This window comes from Rhincodon typus, chromosome 17, assembly GCF_021869965.1.
Source record: "Rhincodon typus isolate 14 chromosome 17, sRhiTyp1.1, whole genome shotgun sequence".
NCBI lineage: Eukaryota > Metazoa > Chordata > Chondrichthyes > Orectolobiformes > Rhincodontidae > Rhincodon > Rhincodon typus.
In genome coordinates, this window is record NC_063348.1 from 33,989,894 (window position 1) to 34,010,900 (window position 21,007).

General features: G+C 39.1%; 1 protein-coding gene across 1 annotated transcript in view; it reads right to left on the minus strand.

Annotated features, from left to right (window-relative positions):
* Window positions 1-4,858: 4,858 nt before the first annotated feature.
* LOC109935039 (PHD and RING finger domain-containing protein 1-like) overlaps window positions 4,859-21,007 on the minus strand; it is a 29,606-nt gene continuing 13,457 nt past the window's right edge. The window contains exons 5-7 of the mRNA XM_048607341.1: window positions 18,793-19,122; window positions 13,798-13,926; window positions 4,859-10,147 (exon numbers count right to left, since the gene is read on the minus strand). Coding sequence (XP_048463298.1) covers window positions 9,995-10,147; window positions 13,798-13,926; window positions 18,793-19,122 — 612 coding nt within the window. The 3' untranslated portion in view covers window positions 4,859-9,994. The remainder of the gene's footprint in view (window positions 10,148-13,797; window positions 13,927-18,792; window positions 19,123-21,007) is intronic.

Below are 21,007 nucleotides of genomic sequence, written 5' to 3' on the forward strand. Positions count from 1 at the left end.
TGTTGGGGTTGTCTCCGAGGATATTGTGGGAACTGAGGATGAGGACAGTCTCAGAAGGAGCAAATATACACCCCCCACCCCAGCCGCCCCATCAAACACACACACATAGATCTCTTCTTCCAGAGGGGGTAACATGATCACAAAGGACAGGTCTGAAAGGTATCAGAAAGGGTCAATATTCTCCCAAAGTGCTTTTCCCCCTCTTCCGAAGCAGGCAGTTTATTACCAATTGTGCAGCTCTGTCCCAGGAGAGGGTACATTTAAAGTCGGAGAGACAACTTACTGGTTTACAGGGCCATACTGAAAAGCAATGGACAGCATCAGATTGGATGATACCGGAATGCCCGTCTTCCTTTTCCCCACACTGTTGCCACTGAATTGGGCCAGAGGGAGGGTAGGAAGACGGCTCAAACAGCACAGGGATGCAGCCCATTGCAATGTGGAGGGACCGTGGATTCTCTCCAACCCAACACCGGAAGAATGGACATGCTGTAATTCTTTGTGCAAAATGACCCAGACAATGGATTTCTGGCTGACATGGTGAGAAATCCCTGCACGCTGTTGTACTTACATATTGGGCTATCAGTCCTGCCAGGAAATGCCCAATACTCCGCTGATGCAGTGGAGGGGAAAGCCATTCAGCCACTTTGCTCGGCTTGTATAAATTGTCCATGTTTTCCTAGTTGATGTTTAGGAGAACACAGCCCTGGTACACACGGATCTTTGTATTTTCAGTTAGTTTGCTGCTGCTCAACACTTGCCTTCTCAACTTTGACGCTACAGCTGTGGCCTTGGAGATTCTGGTTTTGATTTCAGCATCAAAGGACAAGTTCTTCGAAATTCTTGATCCAAGGCAGGTGAAAATACCAATCATAGGTAGTAGACCATTCAGCCCATCTAGCCTGCTTGCCATTCAATCAGATCATGGCTGAGCTAATTGTGCCCTCATGTGTAGATTCCAGCCTAACCCTGATACCCATTGAATTTCTGTTATTCAAAATTGGTGTAGCTGTTGATGAGCTCCAGAGTGAAGATGGTAGTATTGGTGGAAAGTGGCACGTCTATGCCCTAGCTCTTAACCTTGATTTGCCTAATACCGATTGTCAGTCCAAAGTCCTGTTGGCCCAAGTGAACCAAGTTAAAACTATTGGGATGTCATTGGCAAACAACAACTCATAGTCGAGCACGTTACTTCAGTCTTGGTGCCAAGTTGAACAACATGTTAGTTCTGGTATGCAGGCAGATGCCCTCATTTGAGTCACCAAAAGCATACAGTGAGAACATAGAAAAAAAGCCAAAGAAAGTTGCCACCAAGACATTGCAATAGTTGAGCTGACAATTGATCTTGAACACATCTGATATTGCTCCATCATAACTGATGGAACTAGGGATGTTCACATGGAAAGGAGATACCCAGGAGTGCGGCTGGACAGCCTATTTTGCATGGAAGTTTGAAGAATCTGTCTTTGCTAATAAAACCAAGGATCTTGATGAGGTACATGAAGACGATGTGGGGTGATCTGTATTATTGGCAGCATTTATTCAGTAAGTACTGAAGTGAGAAGATCAGGTTGGACTGTCCATCTGCCAGTTTTGAAGCTGCACAAAGACTCAGAATAGATGTGTGACACCAGCATTTGCAGTCTGATTAAAGTGCATGGTGGATCGGTGGTTAGCTCTGCTGCCTCACAGCACCAGGGACTTGGGTTCGATTCCACCTTCTGGCGGCTGTCTGTGTGGAGTTTGCACACTCCCCCTGTGTCTGCATGGGTTTCCTCTGCGTGCTCCAGTTTCCTCCCACAGTCCAAAGATGTGCAGAGTAGGTGAATTGGCCACGCTGATTGCCTGTAGCGTTCAGGGATGTTTATGTTAGGTGGGCCAGATGTGGGGAAATGGAGGGGATGGGGGCTGGGCCTGGGTGGGATGCTCTTCCCAGGGGTGGTGTGGACTTGTTGGGCCAAGTGGCCTGCTTCCACATATAGTGATTCTGTTCTGTGAAAAAATCCTTCCCTACAACATTTGGCAAGGAGCTACCTTGGTAATTGTTGCAGTCGCTATGATGCCCCTTGTTTTTGTACAAGGTGACTGTATCACCTGTCACTACCACATTTCTGTGAAAGGAATGGATGCTGCACAGTAACCATCAAACCCATCAGTACAGATAACATCAATTTTCAATGACGCACAACATGTGGGTCATTGACCACAGGCATAATCAACAAGGACAAAACCTCTAAAAACTATCACCAAGATTTCCAAATAATAAGATAACTTTTGACCACCCTTCTCTCCCCTGCACCATGAGGTCATCATCACAATCATTATCCATTGTTTCTAATGTTAACGTACACTGGCATATTATTTATTAGTGAAGTCTCCCCCTTTGTACTCTGCATTGTAAAGGTGTAGATTACAACCACAGTCATCTATAAAATATATCAGGTAGCACTGGCAAAGTCAGCATTTGTCACTCATCTCTAGTTGCACTTAAGGTGATCCATCTTCTTGAATCATTATCAGCCATATTGTACAGGTACAGCCACAGTGCTGTACGGAAGGGAGTTCCAGGATTTTGATTCAGTGACAGTGAAATATTTCCAAATCAACATGGCCTGTAGATATTTTATAAAGCTCACAGGTCAGTATGCTGTTTCTTTGCCTCCAGGCTTTTTAAAATCTTTAGATTTATCAGAATTTTTAATCAATCTGTTCAGATGTCTTATGATACTTTGCTGGGGCAGGTGGCTTGAACTCAGGCCTCCTGGCACAAAGATGGGGACACAACTAAGAAACAAAATAGATTGTAACCTTGAGAGGAACTTGTAAATAATGAAAATTTTTTAAAAAATCCAAAGGACAGTGCATGTTGGAAATCAGAGACAAAACCAAAAATTGCTAGAAAAACTCAGCAGGTCCAGCAGCATCCGTGGAGAGAAAGCAGAGTTGAAGTTTCACATCCAGTGACCCTTTTTCAGTGTTGATTGTAGCTAGGAAACAGTTGGTATATATGCTAAAGATGAAGGGAGGAGTAAACGATTGGTGGAGATGGAGCCCAAAGAGAGAGATAAATAGTTGGGCTAATGGGGATTGTGAGTGGCCATCAATGGATTGTCTGTGGTAGCAGTCCGTGTGATGAGAAGGCCTAATGTGTGGGTTTGGGGTAAGGATATGGGAGGAGGTGCTCAGGCCCTAAAATTGTTGAACTCAATATTGAGTCTGGAAGGGACATACAGCACAGAAACAGACCCTTTATTACAACTCATTCATGCCAACCAAGATTCCCAAACTAAATTAGTCCCAATTACCAGCACTTGGCTCATGTCCTTCTAAATCTTTCCTATTCACATACCCATCTAAATGTCTCTTAAATGTTGTAACTGTACCTGCATCTACTTTATCTAGCAATTCATTCTACATATGAACCACCCTGTGAGTGAAAAAGTTGCCTCTCAGGTCCCTTTTAAATCTTGCCCCTCTCACCTTAAAATTACGCCCTCCAGTTTTGAACTCCCTAACCATAGGGAAAAGACCTTTGCTATTCACATTATGTCCCTCTCAAGAGATGAGTTACCACAAAATTTTCCCACCTCTGACCACTTTTGTATCCATTGTATTTATGTGGCTGGTTCAGTTAAGTTTATGGTAAATGACTTCAGGACAATGATGATGGATAATGCAGCAATGATTATTGGTTATGAAGGAGAACTGGCTGGGTTCTCCTACTGTAATGTTTGATGACCTGACATTTATGTGATGCAAATATTAATTTCCATACATGTACTCTACACTTAGTGCATGCAGACATGAGAATCTACAGATGGAACCAACCATTGTGCCACCGTAAACGGTAGAAACAGCTAAGATTAAGATAGTATCCTGAGGAACCTCTACAGCAATATCCTGATATTGGGATGATTGGCCTGCAACCATCATTTCTATCGTCTTTTGTGACTTCAGTTAGTAGAGAATTATTCCCAGATCGCACTCACTTCAATATTACTAGAACTCTTTGATTCCACATTGCTCAAATGCTACCTTGATTCTCATTTCATTTCTGGGATTCTACACTTCCCTCTATTTTTGGAATAAGGCTGTAATGAGCTCTAGATTGGAATGGTCAGACTTACGTGGGCTATTTTCCACCGTGTAAAATAGATGCAGTGGTGAGCTTGGTTGGAATCCAGATTGCCAGCACTACATCCAGGTTGTAGAAATTATTTTCTTACACTCAACAGGACAATTGTTAACAAATACCAAAGGTGAAACAACATTTATATTGTACGATAAAGTACTGCAAATTAGTTTACTTAATAAGATAGAGTCTGTGATGTTAGAAGTGGTATATTAGCATGAATAGAGGATTAGTTAACAAAAGAAGACAGAGTTAGGATAAGGGGTGTATTTTCAGGATGGCAACCTGTAAGTAGTGGAGTGCCACGGGAGTCAGTATTGAGACCACAATTATTTATAATATATATTAATGACTTACATGAAGGAAGTGAAGGTATTAGCGCCAAGTTTGCAAATGACACAAAAATGAGCGGGAAAGTTAATATGAGGATGACACAAAAAAACTATGGAGGTAAATAAGCAGGTTAAGTGAGTTGGCAGGTGAACATTGTATAAGAAAATGAGATGATGTACTTTGGCAGGAAGAATAAGAGTGTTTAATATTAGTTAAATGCAGAAAAATTTAGAAAGTTGCAGCACAGAGAGATTTCAGCAAATTGAATGTGGCCTTTATTTCAAAGGGAAAGGAGTATAAAAATAGTGGTCATGTTAAAATTTTATTAGGTTTATAAGTTAGACTACACCTAGAATATTGCAAACAGCAATAAGAAAGATATACTTGCATTGTAGGCAGTCCAGAAATGCTTCACCAGGTTGATCCCAGGTATGCAGGGATTTTATGAGAGGTTAAGTAGATTGGACAAGGAGTTTATATGAGAAACAACCTTATTGAAACACACAAGAGTCTTAGGGGGTTTGACAGGGTAGGTGCTCAGAGATCATTTCCCCTTGTGGAACCAGAGAGCACAATCTCAGATTAAGCGGTCACCCATTTAAAACAGAGATGAAGAAGCCTGCGAAATTTTCTTTTACCACAGAGAGCTGCAGGAGATGGATCATTAATGATGTTCAATGCTGAGATAGAGATTTTTACTCAAAGAGAGAATCTACAGTTATGGGGAAAAGGCAGGAAAATGAGGCTGAGGATTATGAGACCAGCCGAGGCCGAGATCTTGTGGAATGGAGTGGCAGAGTTGAGCCAAAAGGCCTACTTCTGTTCCTTTGTCTATGATTACTCTCTCTAAGGAGGGCATGATCTTCTCCATGTTCCTACTGATACTTTCCCCTCGACCAACATCATTAGAATAGATTATCTGGTAACATCTCATTGTTGCTTGCTGGATTTGCTTTTGGGATTTGATTGCGTAAATTGAATGAGTTTTCTTTATTACAAACATGACTTCGAAAGTACTTGATTACCAGCAAAACATTTTAGGACATCCTGAGGTTGTGAAATGCATTACAGAAATGTAAGCATGTGTTTCTAAAAAGATATCAATGAACCAGTTATGTTTGATAACAATTCAACAACTTCAATGAGTTCAGCTTTTTATCCCTTGGATTAAACACATCGGTCAACAAGGAATTCATGTTGCAATCTCCAGTCATATCTCAACCTTCAAAATGATCACACAACAGTCTATAATTCCTGGCTGTACAAGGACAAATTTTGCTTTTTAGAAAGAAGTTTCAGCTTTTCCAGCAGAATATTTTGAACCTTTCCTCTAACATGTCACTAAAAAGCTGATGCAGCGCGGATGTGATTAAATGCTTTGATGTATCAAGTTGCACCACTACAGCAAGTGTTCTCCAGTGACCTTCACTCTGTGCCGAAAATAGTGACAAAAACCTAGGACTGTACTAAGTCAGCACTCAAAACGCAAAGAGAGGCAGCTGCAGCCAAAATAGAGGCCTTAAAATGGGAATTTGCAGCAACAGACTGCATGCCCACTAAGTCTCTGTAATTAACAATTTGGGAAATTCAACCCTCTACTTTGGACAAAATCTGGTATGAATTAAAGGGCAGAAATTTAGCACTGGCAAGATCTGTAATTATTTTTACTCAAAGAACAGTAGATAAATTGGGGAGGGGTGGGGAGTTGTAAATGGCAGGTAAATGGCTACATTCTGTTGTAGTTTTTGAAAAGTTAGAATATTCGAGTATAAAACAGGGACATCAAACTAAACTTGCTATCAGCGATCAAGCTTTTGGCTACGTGCACTAATGTCTCATTATGTGACTCATTCTCACTAACCACTCTCGAGAAGCACCTTGGGATATTTTGTCTTAATGGCATTACTATAAATATTCTTTTTGTAAAGACATCTACATTACTCCATTCCACATTATCACTACTTCCTGCAAGGAACTCAGCTGCATGAAACTGCTACAAAGCAACAGATTGAGGTAGCTCACCAACAACCTCTCAGGGAAACCAGAAACAGGCAGAACAGACTGCCAGCCTTCTCAACAATGTCTTCATCCAGACACTGAATATCCAAAAAAAAAAACCAGAATAGGACACAAAGATTTGTAATTGATTTCTGTGTAAACAGCTGTTGGAAATTGAAATCAACACTTTTTTGACATTTAATTCAAATCATTTATCAATAAAGAGTAAACTCAGTTCGCCTTGAAAATTCTACTTAAAAACTTTGTCTTCACACACAGTGGCTAAATCCTAAGCAGTCAGCGATGAATCTGTCAGAAAAATTAAAGTAAAAATTTTAAATGCCTCAATTGTCCATTATGTGATTTTACTAATGCATCCAAGTGGAAATAGGAAAGCAAATTCCAAGCCTGTTAAAATTCTTTGAAAAGAATTAGAATCTCATCAAGGATGTCTAAAAATTGAATATAACTTACTCAGAAGCGTTTATAAAGACTGCTGTTGAAGTCCCTTGTTCCTAATTGACTGTAATATGTTCCTGCTGATGTGACACACTCATGAATTGAAAGCTTGCTAAGAAAGGCTTTTTCTTAAAAATGCATGTTAAAAAAAAACTCAAAAGACCCAAAACCTCATCACTCAATGCTGGTAAATCCGTAAACATACAAAAGAACTTTCAGCTCCTGAGGGGAAGTCAATTAGTGTGGTTATTTCTCATAGTTCATTTAGACAACTCCCAGGATCAGTCAGTGTGTTGCAGCATCTCTAAAGTTTAGGGATTTGTTTTCACATTCCACTTGTCAAAACTATACACAGTAGATTCCATCAATGAAAATAAGAGCACTGCACAGCCTCAGCAGGATCTCCCGCAGAGATTTGAATGCAATCAATTATGCATATGTAATAACTAATTTATTACTGTTGGATATGGCAAGCAATCAACTATTGTTCTAGGATCACTTCACAGCTCTCCACTCATTGTGGGATTGTTCCCTACATATGGTTGTCAAGTCACATTCTTCACCTAGACGATGGGTGTTGATCAGCTATTCAGTCGCAACTGATTCTGACTCTTGTCCTCACCCACTAATCAGGAACAGAATCTTGGACCTGTTTATTTTTTGCCTGCCTGATCAGTGAAATTAATCTCAGACACAGAAAGCGCTAATTGAGTTCAGCTAACTCTGGACAAATCAGGAACAGACCCTGTAGAATTAGGCACCTAGCTATTGTACTGGCAGGTACACAGCATCTTTTAATCTATCTTCAATAAAGCGAGAGAAAAATATATATTTGATAAATAAACAAAAAGAGAGCCTGATTAGATGTCTTGCCCCTTGAATTCTCCATGACTAGATGGAACATTCATTCTCACCTTACCTCTCAGTTACACCTGAATTAAAATCATTTGAATTTAAATGTGAAAAATTAGAAAATGTAATGCATGTTCAAAACAATTTAACTTCCACACTGTGTTCAGAGAAAGTGTTTTCAATGGGTCTAAAGCTTTCAGGGATCAGTTTAACACAAGGACAATTCAAAGGATAGTCCCTTGTCACGTTTGATTTTATGTCTCTTTAAAATAATCTTTTGTTTAAGCAATATGAAAAGGTTTGCAAATGTACTAACACAGTTAAACAGACTAATCCTGTTTTCTCTTTAAAAAGATGGAAAATGGCTTAAAAAAACTCATGTCCAAAGGCAAACTTAAACCATGCCAAATGTTCTGTGATGTGGACAATACAGTCAATTCCCATTAATAAGGCATTGTGAATAATAAAAATGAATCCAGGGCCTTGACAGAGGAGTGGAAATGGGTACAGAGTAGATAATGACGAAGTTAACACAGAATCCCTATCAGAACCAGCTAAATAGGCAAGGTGATTAGGATGCACAGAATTTAGATTTAGAGCAACAATGTGTTTGAGCCTTAAGGATGAAATAGATGTGTTAGGCTTGGAGAACCAGTGCATGTTGGCAGGAGCTAAGCCAATAGGCATATTGGAAATAGGCAGGGAGGTGGAAGGAGTAGAATTCAGGACCAGTTGAAAGTTTATAGTAAATACAGTTGGCAAAACAATTCCATTTGTTTTGTCAATTGTAAATACAACAGGCAATTTATTGACCAGTACGCTGACAATAACCATGAATTTGAGCAATTATCAATGAAAGGTGATCAACCTGAAATGTGAACTGTTTCTTTCTCTCCACTAACACTGCCAGGCTTGATTATTTACAGAATTTTCTGGTTTTATTTCAGATTTGCAGAATCTGCAGTACTTTGCTTTAGTTACGAAATGCCCTTCAGGAAAGGGAAAATTATCATCCCATGTTAACCAGAACCTACAGCCAACTCCAGTCCCACACAATATGCACGACAAGCCACTTCATTGCCAGGGCAACTTAGGGTGGAGACGAAATTACTGCATGCTGAAATAATAAAATAAATTACTATATTCAGGTAACATGATAAGAGTAGCGGAAATCTGGAAAATCTCTCCCCAGTAGACTGTGAAAGTTGTGCAATAATTGGAGACTTCAGGATTGAGATAATTTCATCGTTGTTGTGTGTGACATTAATGGCCTTCACCCTCTCCTGCTTGAGGAGCTGAATGATCCTTTCCTGTTTCTAAGTAACAGGCTTGAGGAGCTGAATAGTCTCCTGCTGCTCTTAATGTTACCGAAATCTGAAGTCCCAGCACAATGTTCTAGTTTGCAAGAACCACAGGTGTCCAAAAGGCTGACCAATTTGATTAATCAGGATGAGTATTTAAGCAAGAAGTTTCTATGCATTGTTATTCTAATCTTAGTTGGGTTGTTTAAGCACAATGAAAACAGAAAGAATGAACCCAACGTACCATTTACAATGCATTTTATCATCACAAACCTATAATTATTCATATTGGGGAGAGGAAAAAAACACTCCATTTCTCTAACAAATGAATTATTTGAATATTATTTACAGCAATAAAAGATGCAAATATGGCTTTTAAATTATAACTTATGACAAGCAGTTTAGAGCGTTGATGATCTTTAGCAAATTTTGATAAGCCAAGATGTTATGATTTAACCAGAAACGAGTAACCTAAAAATAGACTGTTTGAAAAAAGTGGCTAATGTTTTATAAACCCGAATTATTTAGACTTTTACCTTGTATCAGGCACAATCAGACTGACTAAACAGAGCTTCAAGTATTCAATTGATCTTAAGGAAAGGAACATTATGCTAAAGGCAAACAATGTCTATAAATCGGATTCATGGCAGGAAAGACAGTCACAGTGTGAAATTGTGTTCTATTGTACAAAAGAAAAGACAATGGGCAGGAAGGTTCCAGTTGAAGATCTTCTGGCCTCTTTTTTTTCCTTTCTCCCAGGCGCATTTATACATTGACTGACGAAACCATGAAATATAAAGTGTCTCGGTGCTGCAGTCAACATTGCCCTGTTATAATTGGTCTCGGAGTGTTCTCCACATTCACAGGAGAAACCGTACAATGAACCAAAGAGGGTATTGTCTTTGTAGGTTTCACACATTCAGCTTGCTTCTGGCTTTGCCTCTGTTTCTTTGCTGCTTTCTCCTTCTGCTCCTTTCTTGTATTTCCTGATGTGTTTGTATTTCTCCACATAACCTTTCACAAGGTTAGCAACTTTGACTGGATTAATTTCACCACTCTTGCTGTGGCAGATCTGTAGCATAATATTTTCAAAAAGACATACTTTGTGTTAAAACGTTCATTCCAATTTGAACCCAAAGAAACCATGTTTTTTTCTGTTGCACTAGTTGTTTGTCTTTACATCACCTTGGCTTTGTTAACAGCACTCTCAACTGAGACAGAAATTTGAGATTCAGGCCTCACTTCAGGGATTCAACCCATAACCTAGACTCTTGCACACAAATAGTTGTTTCATAGTATGGAATTGAATACTGCTGAACACATTTTGTCAACGCTTTTCACCTTGCAGCTATCAAGGTATCCACAAAAATACCAAGGTAAAGAGGAACAACATTTTATACTGTATAAGAGAGTGCTGATCAGTTAGCTAGCGGACTCTGATAGAGGTGTTGCCATTCTGAATATACTAATTAGATGATAACTGGTAGTTAGTTAACTACTAAACTAGGTTTCAATGTAAACCAGCCAAATTAACGGATAAATCAAGGCATTGCCATGAAGAACAAACCTGAGAATGGCTGCTGTTTAGTTTGTTAGGTTAAAATCGCTGCTGCATGCCTATGTTATTCCTGTCTGCAAAGAGCAGAACTCTGTGAATTAAGGTATGTAGTTTCCATTATGCAAGCCCTACTGCAAACCCCACTGACAATCAAATCCTAATGCTTACAACATTCAGGATTGTTTAGCAGCTTGAAAAGTTGCAGCCTTATGCCCATTCATGAGTTTGAGTGATATACAACAAGAAATAATTTGAGAAAGGCAAAACACCTTTGATGCCCCCTATTTCAACGTCAGGCTTCCATGGTGAGCAAATGGCTCAGGCTCTATTTGGAAGGTTGCTGGTAAGACTAATCTTTTGTGTGGGCCTAAGGCTGCCACTTTTAATCCTGAAAAATGCCCAGTCTACTTCATATTACCCTGGAAGGATATATCACATCATAAAAATCTGAGCACAAGGTGAAGCTAGCTTTTGTATGTTACTACTATGCAGGCAGGAACAAGTGTGGTATTCGTTCTTAATAGTCCCCTGCCATTACGCCAAAAAGTCACTGAGTAATGTGGTATATTTCACTGCTGACATGATGTGGCTGTATGTTCCAAAGACTGGTGGATTGTCTCAAACAGCATGTTCGTTCAGCTGTTTGTAACACGCAAGGTACTGAGTGTGATTAAGTGATTGGATTATTTAGTACATTTTATCCAGAGTGCACCAGGAATTATGCTGGCCACCAATGTTAAATTATTGACAGTCGGACTCGCAGCTTGGTACACCTGCAAATATTGGAAGCCACACGTATTAATACACAAGGTCCTGTTCTTTGTAGTCTGGGTGAATACATACACATATTGCATCTATTTCAACGTAAAACAGGTGGCAGCCATTCTCTGGTTCATTCCTCGGGGCATTGCCTTGACCAATCAGAGCTAACCTGTCTGGCTTAAATTTAAACAAAGGTTCGCAGTTAACTAACATTCACCATCCAACTGGTGCATTCTCCATGTCAACATCTCTACCAGTCAGAGTACACTTTCCAATCAATCAGCACTCTCTTCCTATACAGTATAAAATGTTGTTCTCCTTTACATTGGTATCTTGATACCGTCCTGAGTGAGAGACAAAAAACTTCACCAAAATGAATCCTTTTTCAGAGCTAATCTAGATGCTTGGTGTATTACCATGGAACTGTTGTCTTCTGGATGGGATGTTAAACCAAGGTTTTCTTCTGCTTGTATTGAGTAAAAGATCATGTAGCAGTATTCCCTTGCTGCTTTTGACAAGATTTTACATCCCCTAATATCACACAAAAACTGGCCATTCACTGAATTTGCTGTTTAAGAGGCCTTGCTATGTGTAAATTGCCTGTCAGGTCATCCTGCACAGCAGCCATCATATTGGCTCAGAAGTAACTCATTGGTTTAACTTGATTGCACAAGTGGAATTAAGGACAAAAGTAGCAAGGCTTAGGCACAGAATTCATTAACTCGCAATCCTAGCTCCTCTGAGAAAGTAATTGTGGGCATGCTTGAACTACTGCAGCTTTTATACAATTGAGTATTCCCAAAATCGTGTCTCACCAACTTGATTGAGTTTTTTGAAGAAGTGACAAAGAAGACTGATGAAGGCAGAGCGGTAGACATTGTCTATATGGACTTCAGCAAGGCGTTCAACAAGGTTCCACATGGTAGATGATTAGCAAGGTTAGATCACATGGAATTCAGTGGGAGCTAGCCAAATGGATACAAAACTGGCTTGAAGGTCGGAGACAGAGGGTGGTGGTAGAGGATTGTTTTTCGGACTAGAGGCCTGTGACCAGCGGTGTACCGCAAGGATCGGTGCTGGGTCCACTGCTTTTTGTCTTTTATAAATGATTTGGATGTGAATACTGGAGGTATGGTTAGTAAGTTTGCAGATGACACCAAAATTGGTGGCGTAGTGGACAGTGAAGAAGGTTATCTCAAGAGTACAATGGGACTTTGATTAGATGGGCCAATAGGCCCAGGAGTGGCAGATAGAGTTTAATTTAGATAAATGTGAGGTGTTGTATTTTGGTAAGGCAAACCAGGGAGGGATTTATACAGCTCATGGTAGGACCCTGGGGAATGCTGACGAACAAAGAGATCTTGGGATGCGGGTGCATAGTTCATGAAGACTACGTTCAGCATGCTTGCCTTCTTTGGTCAGTGCGTTGAGTATAGGAGTCGGGATGTCACATTGCAGCTATACAGGACATCGGTGAGGCCACTTTTAGTAAACTGCTTTCAGTTCTGGTCTCTCTGTTATGGGATAAGATGTTAAACTTGAAAGGGTTCAGAAAATATTTACAAGGATGTTGCTGGGATTGGAGGGTTTGAGCTATAGGGATGACGCTATAGAGGTTTATAAAATCATGAGGGACGTGGATAGCGTGAATAGATAAGATCTTTTTCCTAGGGCAGGGGAGTCAAAAACTAGAGGCAATAGGTTTAAAGTAAGAGGGGCAACTTTTTCCACGTAGAGGGTAGTGTTTGTATGGAACGAGTTGCCAGAGGAAGTGATGGAGGCGGCTACAATTACAACATTTAAAAGGCATCTGAATGGGTACAGGAATAGGAGGGATTTAGAGGGATATGGGCCAAATGCTGCAAATGGGACAGGATCAGTTTAGGATATCTGGTCGGCACAGACAAGTTGGACAGAAGGGTCTGCTTCTGTGCTGTACAGCTCTATGAATCTGTGAGTGATTTACTAGGCCACTAGGAGAACATTTCTGAGTCAACCATCATGTTGATGGTAGGACTGGAGTCAAATTAGGCCAGGTATGGGCATTAAATTTCCTTTCTTAAAAGGATCTTAATAAACCAAACAGATTTTTGCACCAGTGTGACAGTGTCATGGATACTTTTACTGACCCTAGCTTTTATTTTCAAAATCTCAGGCTGCTCGTGGGATTTAAACTGTATTGCTCACGATTATTAGCACAGCTATCAGATTAGATTGATATTTAATAATGAACAAAGTCCACAGTTCATTTTCCTATTAAATTGTTTACTTAAACTTAACTAGATTCAAGACTTAAAAGGCTATTTCCATTTAAACACAGCCTTTCTAAAGCATCTTGCTGCCACATTCTATCAAGACACTTAGTTGCAAGGTTCTTTTTAAAATTCATTCTGTGTTCATACCTTTTGCACTGCTTTCCGTAGAATCTCTTTATACTCTTCTTTGGTGATCTCTTTATTCTGGTAATAGGGTTTTAGTGCTAATTTGGCTTCTTCAACAGCCCTCTCTTGCACATGAAGTTTCTTTATATACTGAAATACAAAGGAACAATTTCAATAAGCATTTCCTTTTTAACTGACTATAAAATTTCAGTGTACTCACTATTTACTGTAGTCTTAAGGGTAACAACACTAAAATTCCTCCTAGCTACATAATTACCTTGAATATTCAGAACAGACCATTCAGCCACTGTTTATGTTCGATACAAGTCTCCTCTGCTGTATTTGCTTCAATAAATACACTAAAAATATCCTTCCATTCCCTTTTCCCTCTTGTATTTTATCCACCTTCGCATTATATGAATCTATGCTACTTGAACCAAGCCATGTGGTACAGATCTATGCTTTCACCACTCTTTGGGTAAACAATACTTTAATGAGTTTGTAGTCGAGTTAGTAACAAACGTACCTCTAGATCACAAAATTTCAGGCTCATGTGCCACTCTACTGTGAGAGCACAAAAATCACACAAACACTACTAAGGAAACACTGCATTTAGAGGTAGATTTTTCACATGAGATGCTATACCAAGATCTTGTCTGCCTTGGGCAGATGTAAAAGATCTCTCAGCATTATTCTGAAGAACAAATTGGAGGGGTTATTCCCCTTGTCTTGTTGAATGTTTATCACTCAATTAACACCACTAAAACAAATTACCTAGTGATTATCATACTGCTGTGTACAACTTGCATAATAACTGACATTTCCTACATTATAAAAGAGTGATAAAGTACTTCAAAAGTACTTTATTGTCTATAAACCACTTACCAATGTCCAGTGGTTATGAAATGTGATATATAAATGCAAGGCTTCCTTTATTTTATCTTGAAAAGTTTTCAAAATATTTGACTTTGCATCCCAACATACTCAGAAATCTGTGTGTTAGACAGTTCGGAACAGCCATTAATTACTGTTCCAAATAGAATGCCAAAGGACTCAAAACATTAAACTGTTTCTCTCTCCACAGATGACTTCAGAACTGCTGAGTTTCTCCAGAACTTTGTTTTTTATTTCAGAACTCCAACATTTGGAGAATTCTGTTTTCAATTAATTGTTAGCATTTATTTAACCTCTTTAAAACACCACAGAGTTTATCCGATGAGTGTCGAACTGATATCAGTTATATCATAATTCTAACAGAGCACTCCAGTCTGTGGAGATGCCTCATATTAAAGATGTCAACACCTTACAGATGGTGCAAAATATATTCAGGGTTGACTGATTTCAATTACTTGGGCAGACTGCCCACAATGGTTATCCTTAGAGTAGGACAGGCTAAAGGAAAATTTATAGAGATGTTCAAAACCATGAATAATGAGAAGCTGTCCAAAAGAAGGGTCACACTCTCTGACTAGAGATTTATGGATTTTAGATGATTGGTGAAACAACCCGAGGCAACGTACGGTAACATTTTGTTATACATTGAATTGCTATAATTTGGACTGCACTGCCTAGGCAGTGGAAGCAGTTTCAAAAGAAATATCCAAAAGGGAACTGGATAAATAATTAGACATTTAAAAATTACACAAGTATGGGAAACAAATAGCAAATGGTTAATCATATAATAATTTGGATAGTTGTTTCAAAGGGCCAACAGATGCACAAGAAGCTAAACGGCTTCCTTTTACACTGTCTTATTCTACGATGTGAAGGCCTCAGTGATGGAATGTAGCATTTATCCAAAAAGACTACAGAATCAACCATCAGCATCTGAATCATTAACAACTGCAGCAAAATGTCAGTCACACATTAAAAAGGAGGCAGTAGCCATCACATACGTCTAAAGAAACTGCAATGATAGATGTGGACAACAAGGCTACTTTGATGGTCAATCATTAGACAATTTGTTGACAATACAGCTGAAGAATCTGAACAGCTACCAAACAGTCTAGTGACTTTATGGCCTATCATTGTAAAAGTAAGCAAACGTCAGTAGGCAAAACATTGATGTGATAGATCTCCCAGGTTAACTTTGAAAGACACCAAATCTGATAGCTGCAACCCCACAAGTGAAACCGATTTTTTAACACTGAGTTACAAACAATTCCAGTAACGCCAAGTACGATTTGTCAAACTTATAAGATTATATTTATCAGGAAAAACTGAACAGGCTGGAGCTTTTTTTCTCCAAAAGAGAAGCTGAGGGATGACCTGATGTGAAGATTTTATGAAAGTTTGGAAGTTATGGAAGCTTAATAGAAAAGACACTTCCACTTGTGGGGGAAAAAGAACTAGAGGCCATAAGAATAAGATCTCTCATAAATCTAATGGGGAATTCGAGAGAAATGTCCTTCCTGAGACTGATTAGAATATGGAATTAGCTACAACAGGAAATGGGCACGAATGCACTTGTGGGGAAATTGACAAAAATGAGGGGAAAAAAGAATAGAAGGATTTGCTTACAGGGTGAGATGAAAAGAGGTGGGAGGAAATTTGCGTGGAGCACTTACCAGCTGGACCTAATAGCTCATTTCTATGTTGTTCATTCAAAGTAACTCTAAGCAAGTTAAACTCAAATCTTTGATACACATTTTCTGTTTATGAAATAGATATGAAACAAATATTAAAGGAAAAACAAAAGAGATCAAAGAAAGAATTCCAGAAATAAATAGGGGGTATTCAGTTTGGGAGTTACTTACCATGAAAATCACACTATATTTACTGGGGTAGAGATGCGCTAATATCCTTAGTCAGTATTGGTTAGATGTTATAAAGTTGTCTACCTCATCAAGAAAGCTGAACTAAGCAAGCTACAAATCCAGCTAATCACTGAATTTGGCCTTCAAGGCAATGACAACAGATCCAGATCAATTTCTCCTAATGCAGCTATGAATGGGAATTTCCTATCAAAGTTATTACCTGTCTGAAGTCACTCATACACCATCTTGAACTATCAATCCACAAAAGAAGCACTGAGAATTACCTTCTAACTCACGGGTTACTAATAACTGACTAAAATTTAAAGTATAAATTTGAGATGATTGTCTAAGACTATACAAAATTTGTAAAGTGTCATGGAACACAAAGAGTCTTACCATCTCAGTGGTTGGAGATTTCAGTGAAGATTAAATCTATGTCACGTGAGTTGGAAGAAACCTGCTTTTTCACTGTATTGACCCACATCACATAGCAGTTGAGAGCAGATGACTGAATCATTGATGGATATGAAAGGTGAAAACCTAGTTATGCATAACGAGGTCTAATTTTATCCACACTATTCCAAAACACATTATTCCATCAGAATAATGCCTGGAAACCGGAGATGGAGTTTTGGTCATTAATGTCATAAACTGCAGTTATAATTAGACTACTTGTCCCTGTGATTAGACAGTTTGATTAAAACCTGAATTGCCAAGGGATGAAATACAGGGTCCAGTTGGGACAATGGCCTTATAAACCTTCAAGGGATAATTAGGCATCAGGTGGAAAAGTCTGTGTCTCGGATAAGTCACTGGGCAAGGAGATAACCAAACCAGTGACTCCACCAATTAAGGTCAATAGTGAGATCAAATAATCATCAAAAGGCCTGGAATAAACTGATCGGAGCATTGGAAGGAGGAGAGACATCTTTATTCTTGACATCAGTGAAACATAGTAGTAGGTCTAAGTAAGGTTTAGAATCGATGCAGAGTTGGTGGGCCAAAGGGCCTGTTTCTATGCTGTACTGAATTGTACTGTACATGCAAGTAAGTTTAAAAGGTGCATGGATTCAAATGCACAAGGCTAATTTTCAGGATTCATGGGGAATATGTCAAAATTGTTTGGGAATGGTAACTGAAATATTGCCGTTAATTTAATCTTAAGATAATAGTTTTTGGTACTTTTTCTTACGCTAAGAGAAGTTGGGGTCAAACGATGTTTCATTAGATTAGGTACTGGTTTTATTGAGTTTAACTAGTCCATGAGAATTCCCTTACAGACAGGTTCTTTGAAAGACTGAAGAATCTTCCAGCACAGGAGGCCATTCTCTGTCTCTGGCAACACTTTGAAACAGCCATTCAACTAGTCCCATAAAGTACTCTTGCCCCACAGCCTTTTTTTCATCCTTCAAATATTTATCCAATTCATTGTTGATTATTAATTAATATCCTCCCATCATCCTTTCAGACATCTTCCAGATCATAACAAATCCGAGTAAAAACTGTTTTCTCATACTGCCTCTCGCTTTTTAACCAATTACCTCAATGTATGTCTTCTGATTACAGACTCTCCCACACTAAAAAGTTGTCTACCTAATTTATGATTTTTTTAACACCTCTACCAAGTCTCCTCTTAACCTTCTCTGCTCGGATTTGATCAATCCCACCTTATCCTGTCTCTCCAAACAAATGAAGGCCTCATCCCTGAAACAACTCTAATAAATTTCATCTGCACCCTTAGCAAAGCCTCAGAATCCCTCCTAAAATGCAATGTCAGAATTGAATATAATCCTTCCGCTGGAACCTAACCATCGTTTTCTAAGGGTTCAACAAAATATTTTTGCTTCTACAATCTATTCCTTTATTAAAAAAACCAAGGATGCCAAACACTTTAAAATAGTTTCTTCAACTTGTTCTGCCACCTTCAAAGAACTGTATATACAACCCTCAAGGTCTTTCTGTTTCTGCACTCCCCTAATATCCAATGCTACTTACGTGAATAAGCATTCTGAGAGGTTGGAAAAGAAACTCCAATTTTGAAAACTACTGTTGGATTATTTCTTACAAAAATGCAATATTAACCTATGACAGCAATGGTGCACTGGAATGTATAGATATCATCAGCATAAAAAAAGGACCACTTCCAAGATAAGGCTGTCATACCACAATGTTCTACAAATTACAAATGAGCAAGAGGTTTCAGGCTCCATCTAGGAGATTCAGATGGATGTATACACAATTACTTTTAACATTCTCTTACAATCTCATTTTGAGCTTTGTCTTCGGAAGATTTGTTATCGGTGTCCAAGTTTCCTTCGGTTTGCACCACTTGTGTTTCAGCAGCCAAATTCGAAATAACAGGAGTAGGAACTGGAGCAGCAGCAGGAGGAGGAATAGGAGCAGGGATAGGTGCAGCAGTTTGGTAAGTGGGCTGTGGGAGTAATGGAGGCACAGCAGTGGAGCCAATCAGCGGGATATTCCCTGGCACAATATATGGAACTGTAGGCTGGCTGACTGGCGCATAGGGAGGTGGATGCAACGGTGGGAAAGGTGGCATGAAAGGTGGTGGCATGTTGACTTGGTTAAATGCCTGCAAGGGTAAAAGAAAAAGACTTAGAAATTCACAACAGTAAAACATTTGTACCAATCAGTGTTTAATTCAAACACACATGCCATAAAGCAATTAATGCCCAAGAACTGTGAGCCATGAATCAATATACACATTTGTCAGACATAAGGTTTTGCAATTAACTCCAAAACTAGATATTTAAACACAATCAAGGCTGTAACTCCCAGAGAACTGAGCAGTGTCTGCACCGTCAGAGGGGCTACGCTGAAGTTGCACAACACTATCAGAAGGTGAATACTTAGGGAGTACCACACTGACAGAGAAGTAGTGGAGAGAGCACTTTGCCATCTGAGAGATGGTGCCACATGCTCAAAGAGAAAGTTTGAGGGAGTGCTATGGCTCCAGAGGGAAAATACTGAAGGAGTACTCTTCAGTGCTGCACTTAAGTGTCAGTTCAAATTAGCTGCTAAAGTCCTGAAGTGGGGTTTGAGCCTTTAATGTTCTGACTCAGGCAAGAGTACTATTAAATAAAGCAAACTAATGCTAGATATTTTACTCTGGTGTATTACAACAAGTAAAGCAATAAAATCATAAATTGATTTGAACTCTTAAGTCTGCTCCAGCATTCAATAAAATCATAGCTGACCTGATACCTGATTGCAGCCTTAATTCCACTGTCATACCTGCCCCTAAAACCCTCAACTTGCACATCAATCAAAAATCTGGCTAACTTAGCCTTGAATATATTCAATGACCCAGCCTCCAGCTCAATGCAGAAGAGAATTCTAAAGCGTAACAATGCTCTGATAGAAAAAAATCCTCACCTTGGAGTTAAATGGGAGACCTCTCATTTTTAAGCCCTGGAATAGTAATTCTAAGCCACTTAGATGGTGTACTTTTTGCACCAGCTTTAACTAGTTTTAGTAGGTTGAAGTTCCATGCAAATTTTTGTGTTTTATTAGTCATCTGAGATTAAAAAGTAAATAAATTCCATTATGCAGTGAATTTTGGGTATTTGGTAGTGAAGAATGCTAAGACTGGTGGCTGTGGTGCAAGAGACTATTATTCAATTTGAGCATCTAAGTATCAGAATCAAACACACACCAACCACTGATGATTATCCAACCACTTTCTAAATGTGTCAAACCTAAAATCAACACAATGCAACGTTGGTGGATAGAATCCAATGCATGCTGTGAACATCACTGTTAATGAGATGTGAGCATCATTGGCAAAGCTAGCATTAATTGTCAAATCATAATTGTTTGTGAATGATACAAGAATTGGTCGCATGGACGACAGCTGGAAACTGAAGGAGGAGATCACCATGCTGGTCAGGCAAAGCTTTGGCAAATGAAATTTAGTCTGGAAAAAAGTGAGATAATGAATGGGGAGGGCTAAAAAGGAAAGGGGTGATATTATGAATAGTAGGATCTTGGATGTATTGAAAACCAGACAGACCTTGATGTGTATATCCACAGATACTTGAAGGTAGCAGGGCAGGCAGATAAGGTGGTTAAAGAAGGCATATAAGATACTTACCTTTATTGGTCAAGGTACAGAATACAACAGCAGGGAGAATATATTTGAATTGTATAATATGCTGGTTAGGACATAACTGTATGAATGCACTGTATGCAGTTTTGATCAGCACACCACCTTATGAGATGTATAAGATTATGAGGGGCATGGACAGGGTGGATAGGAAACAGCTATTCCACTTAGTTGAAGGGTCTATAATTGAGGGGGTATAATTTTAAGATGCAGGGCAGAAGGTTTAGAGTGGATTTGAGGAAAAGTATTAAAGGAAAACTTTACGGGCAGGACCTGCATCTGTGCTCCACTAAAGTAGGTATGGAAATCTTTAAACCTAAGGAAAAAGCAAATACCGAGTGGCAGATCAGGT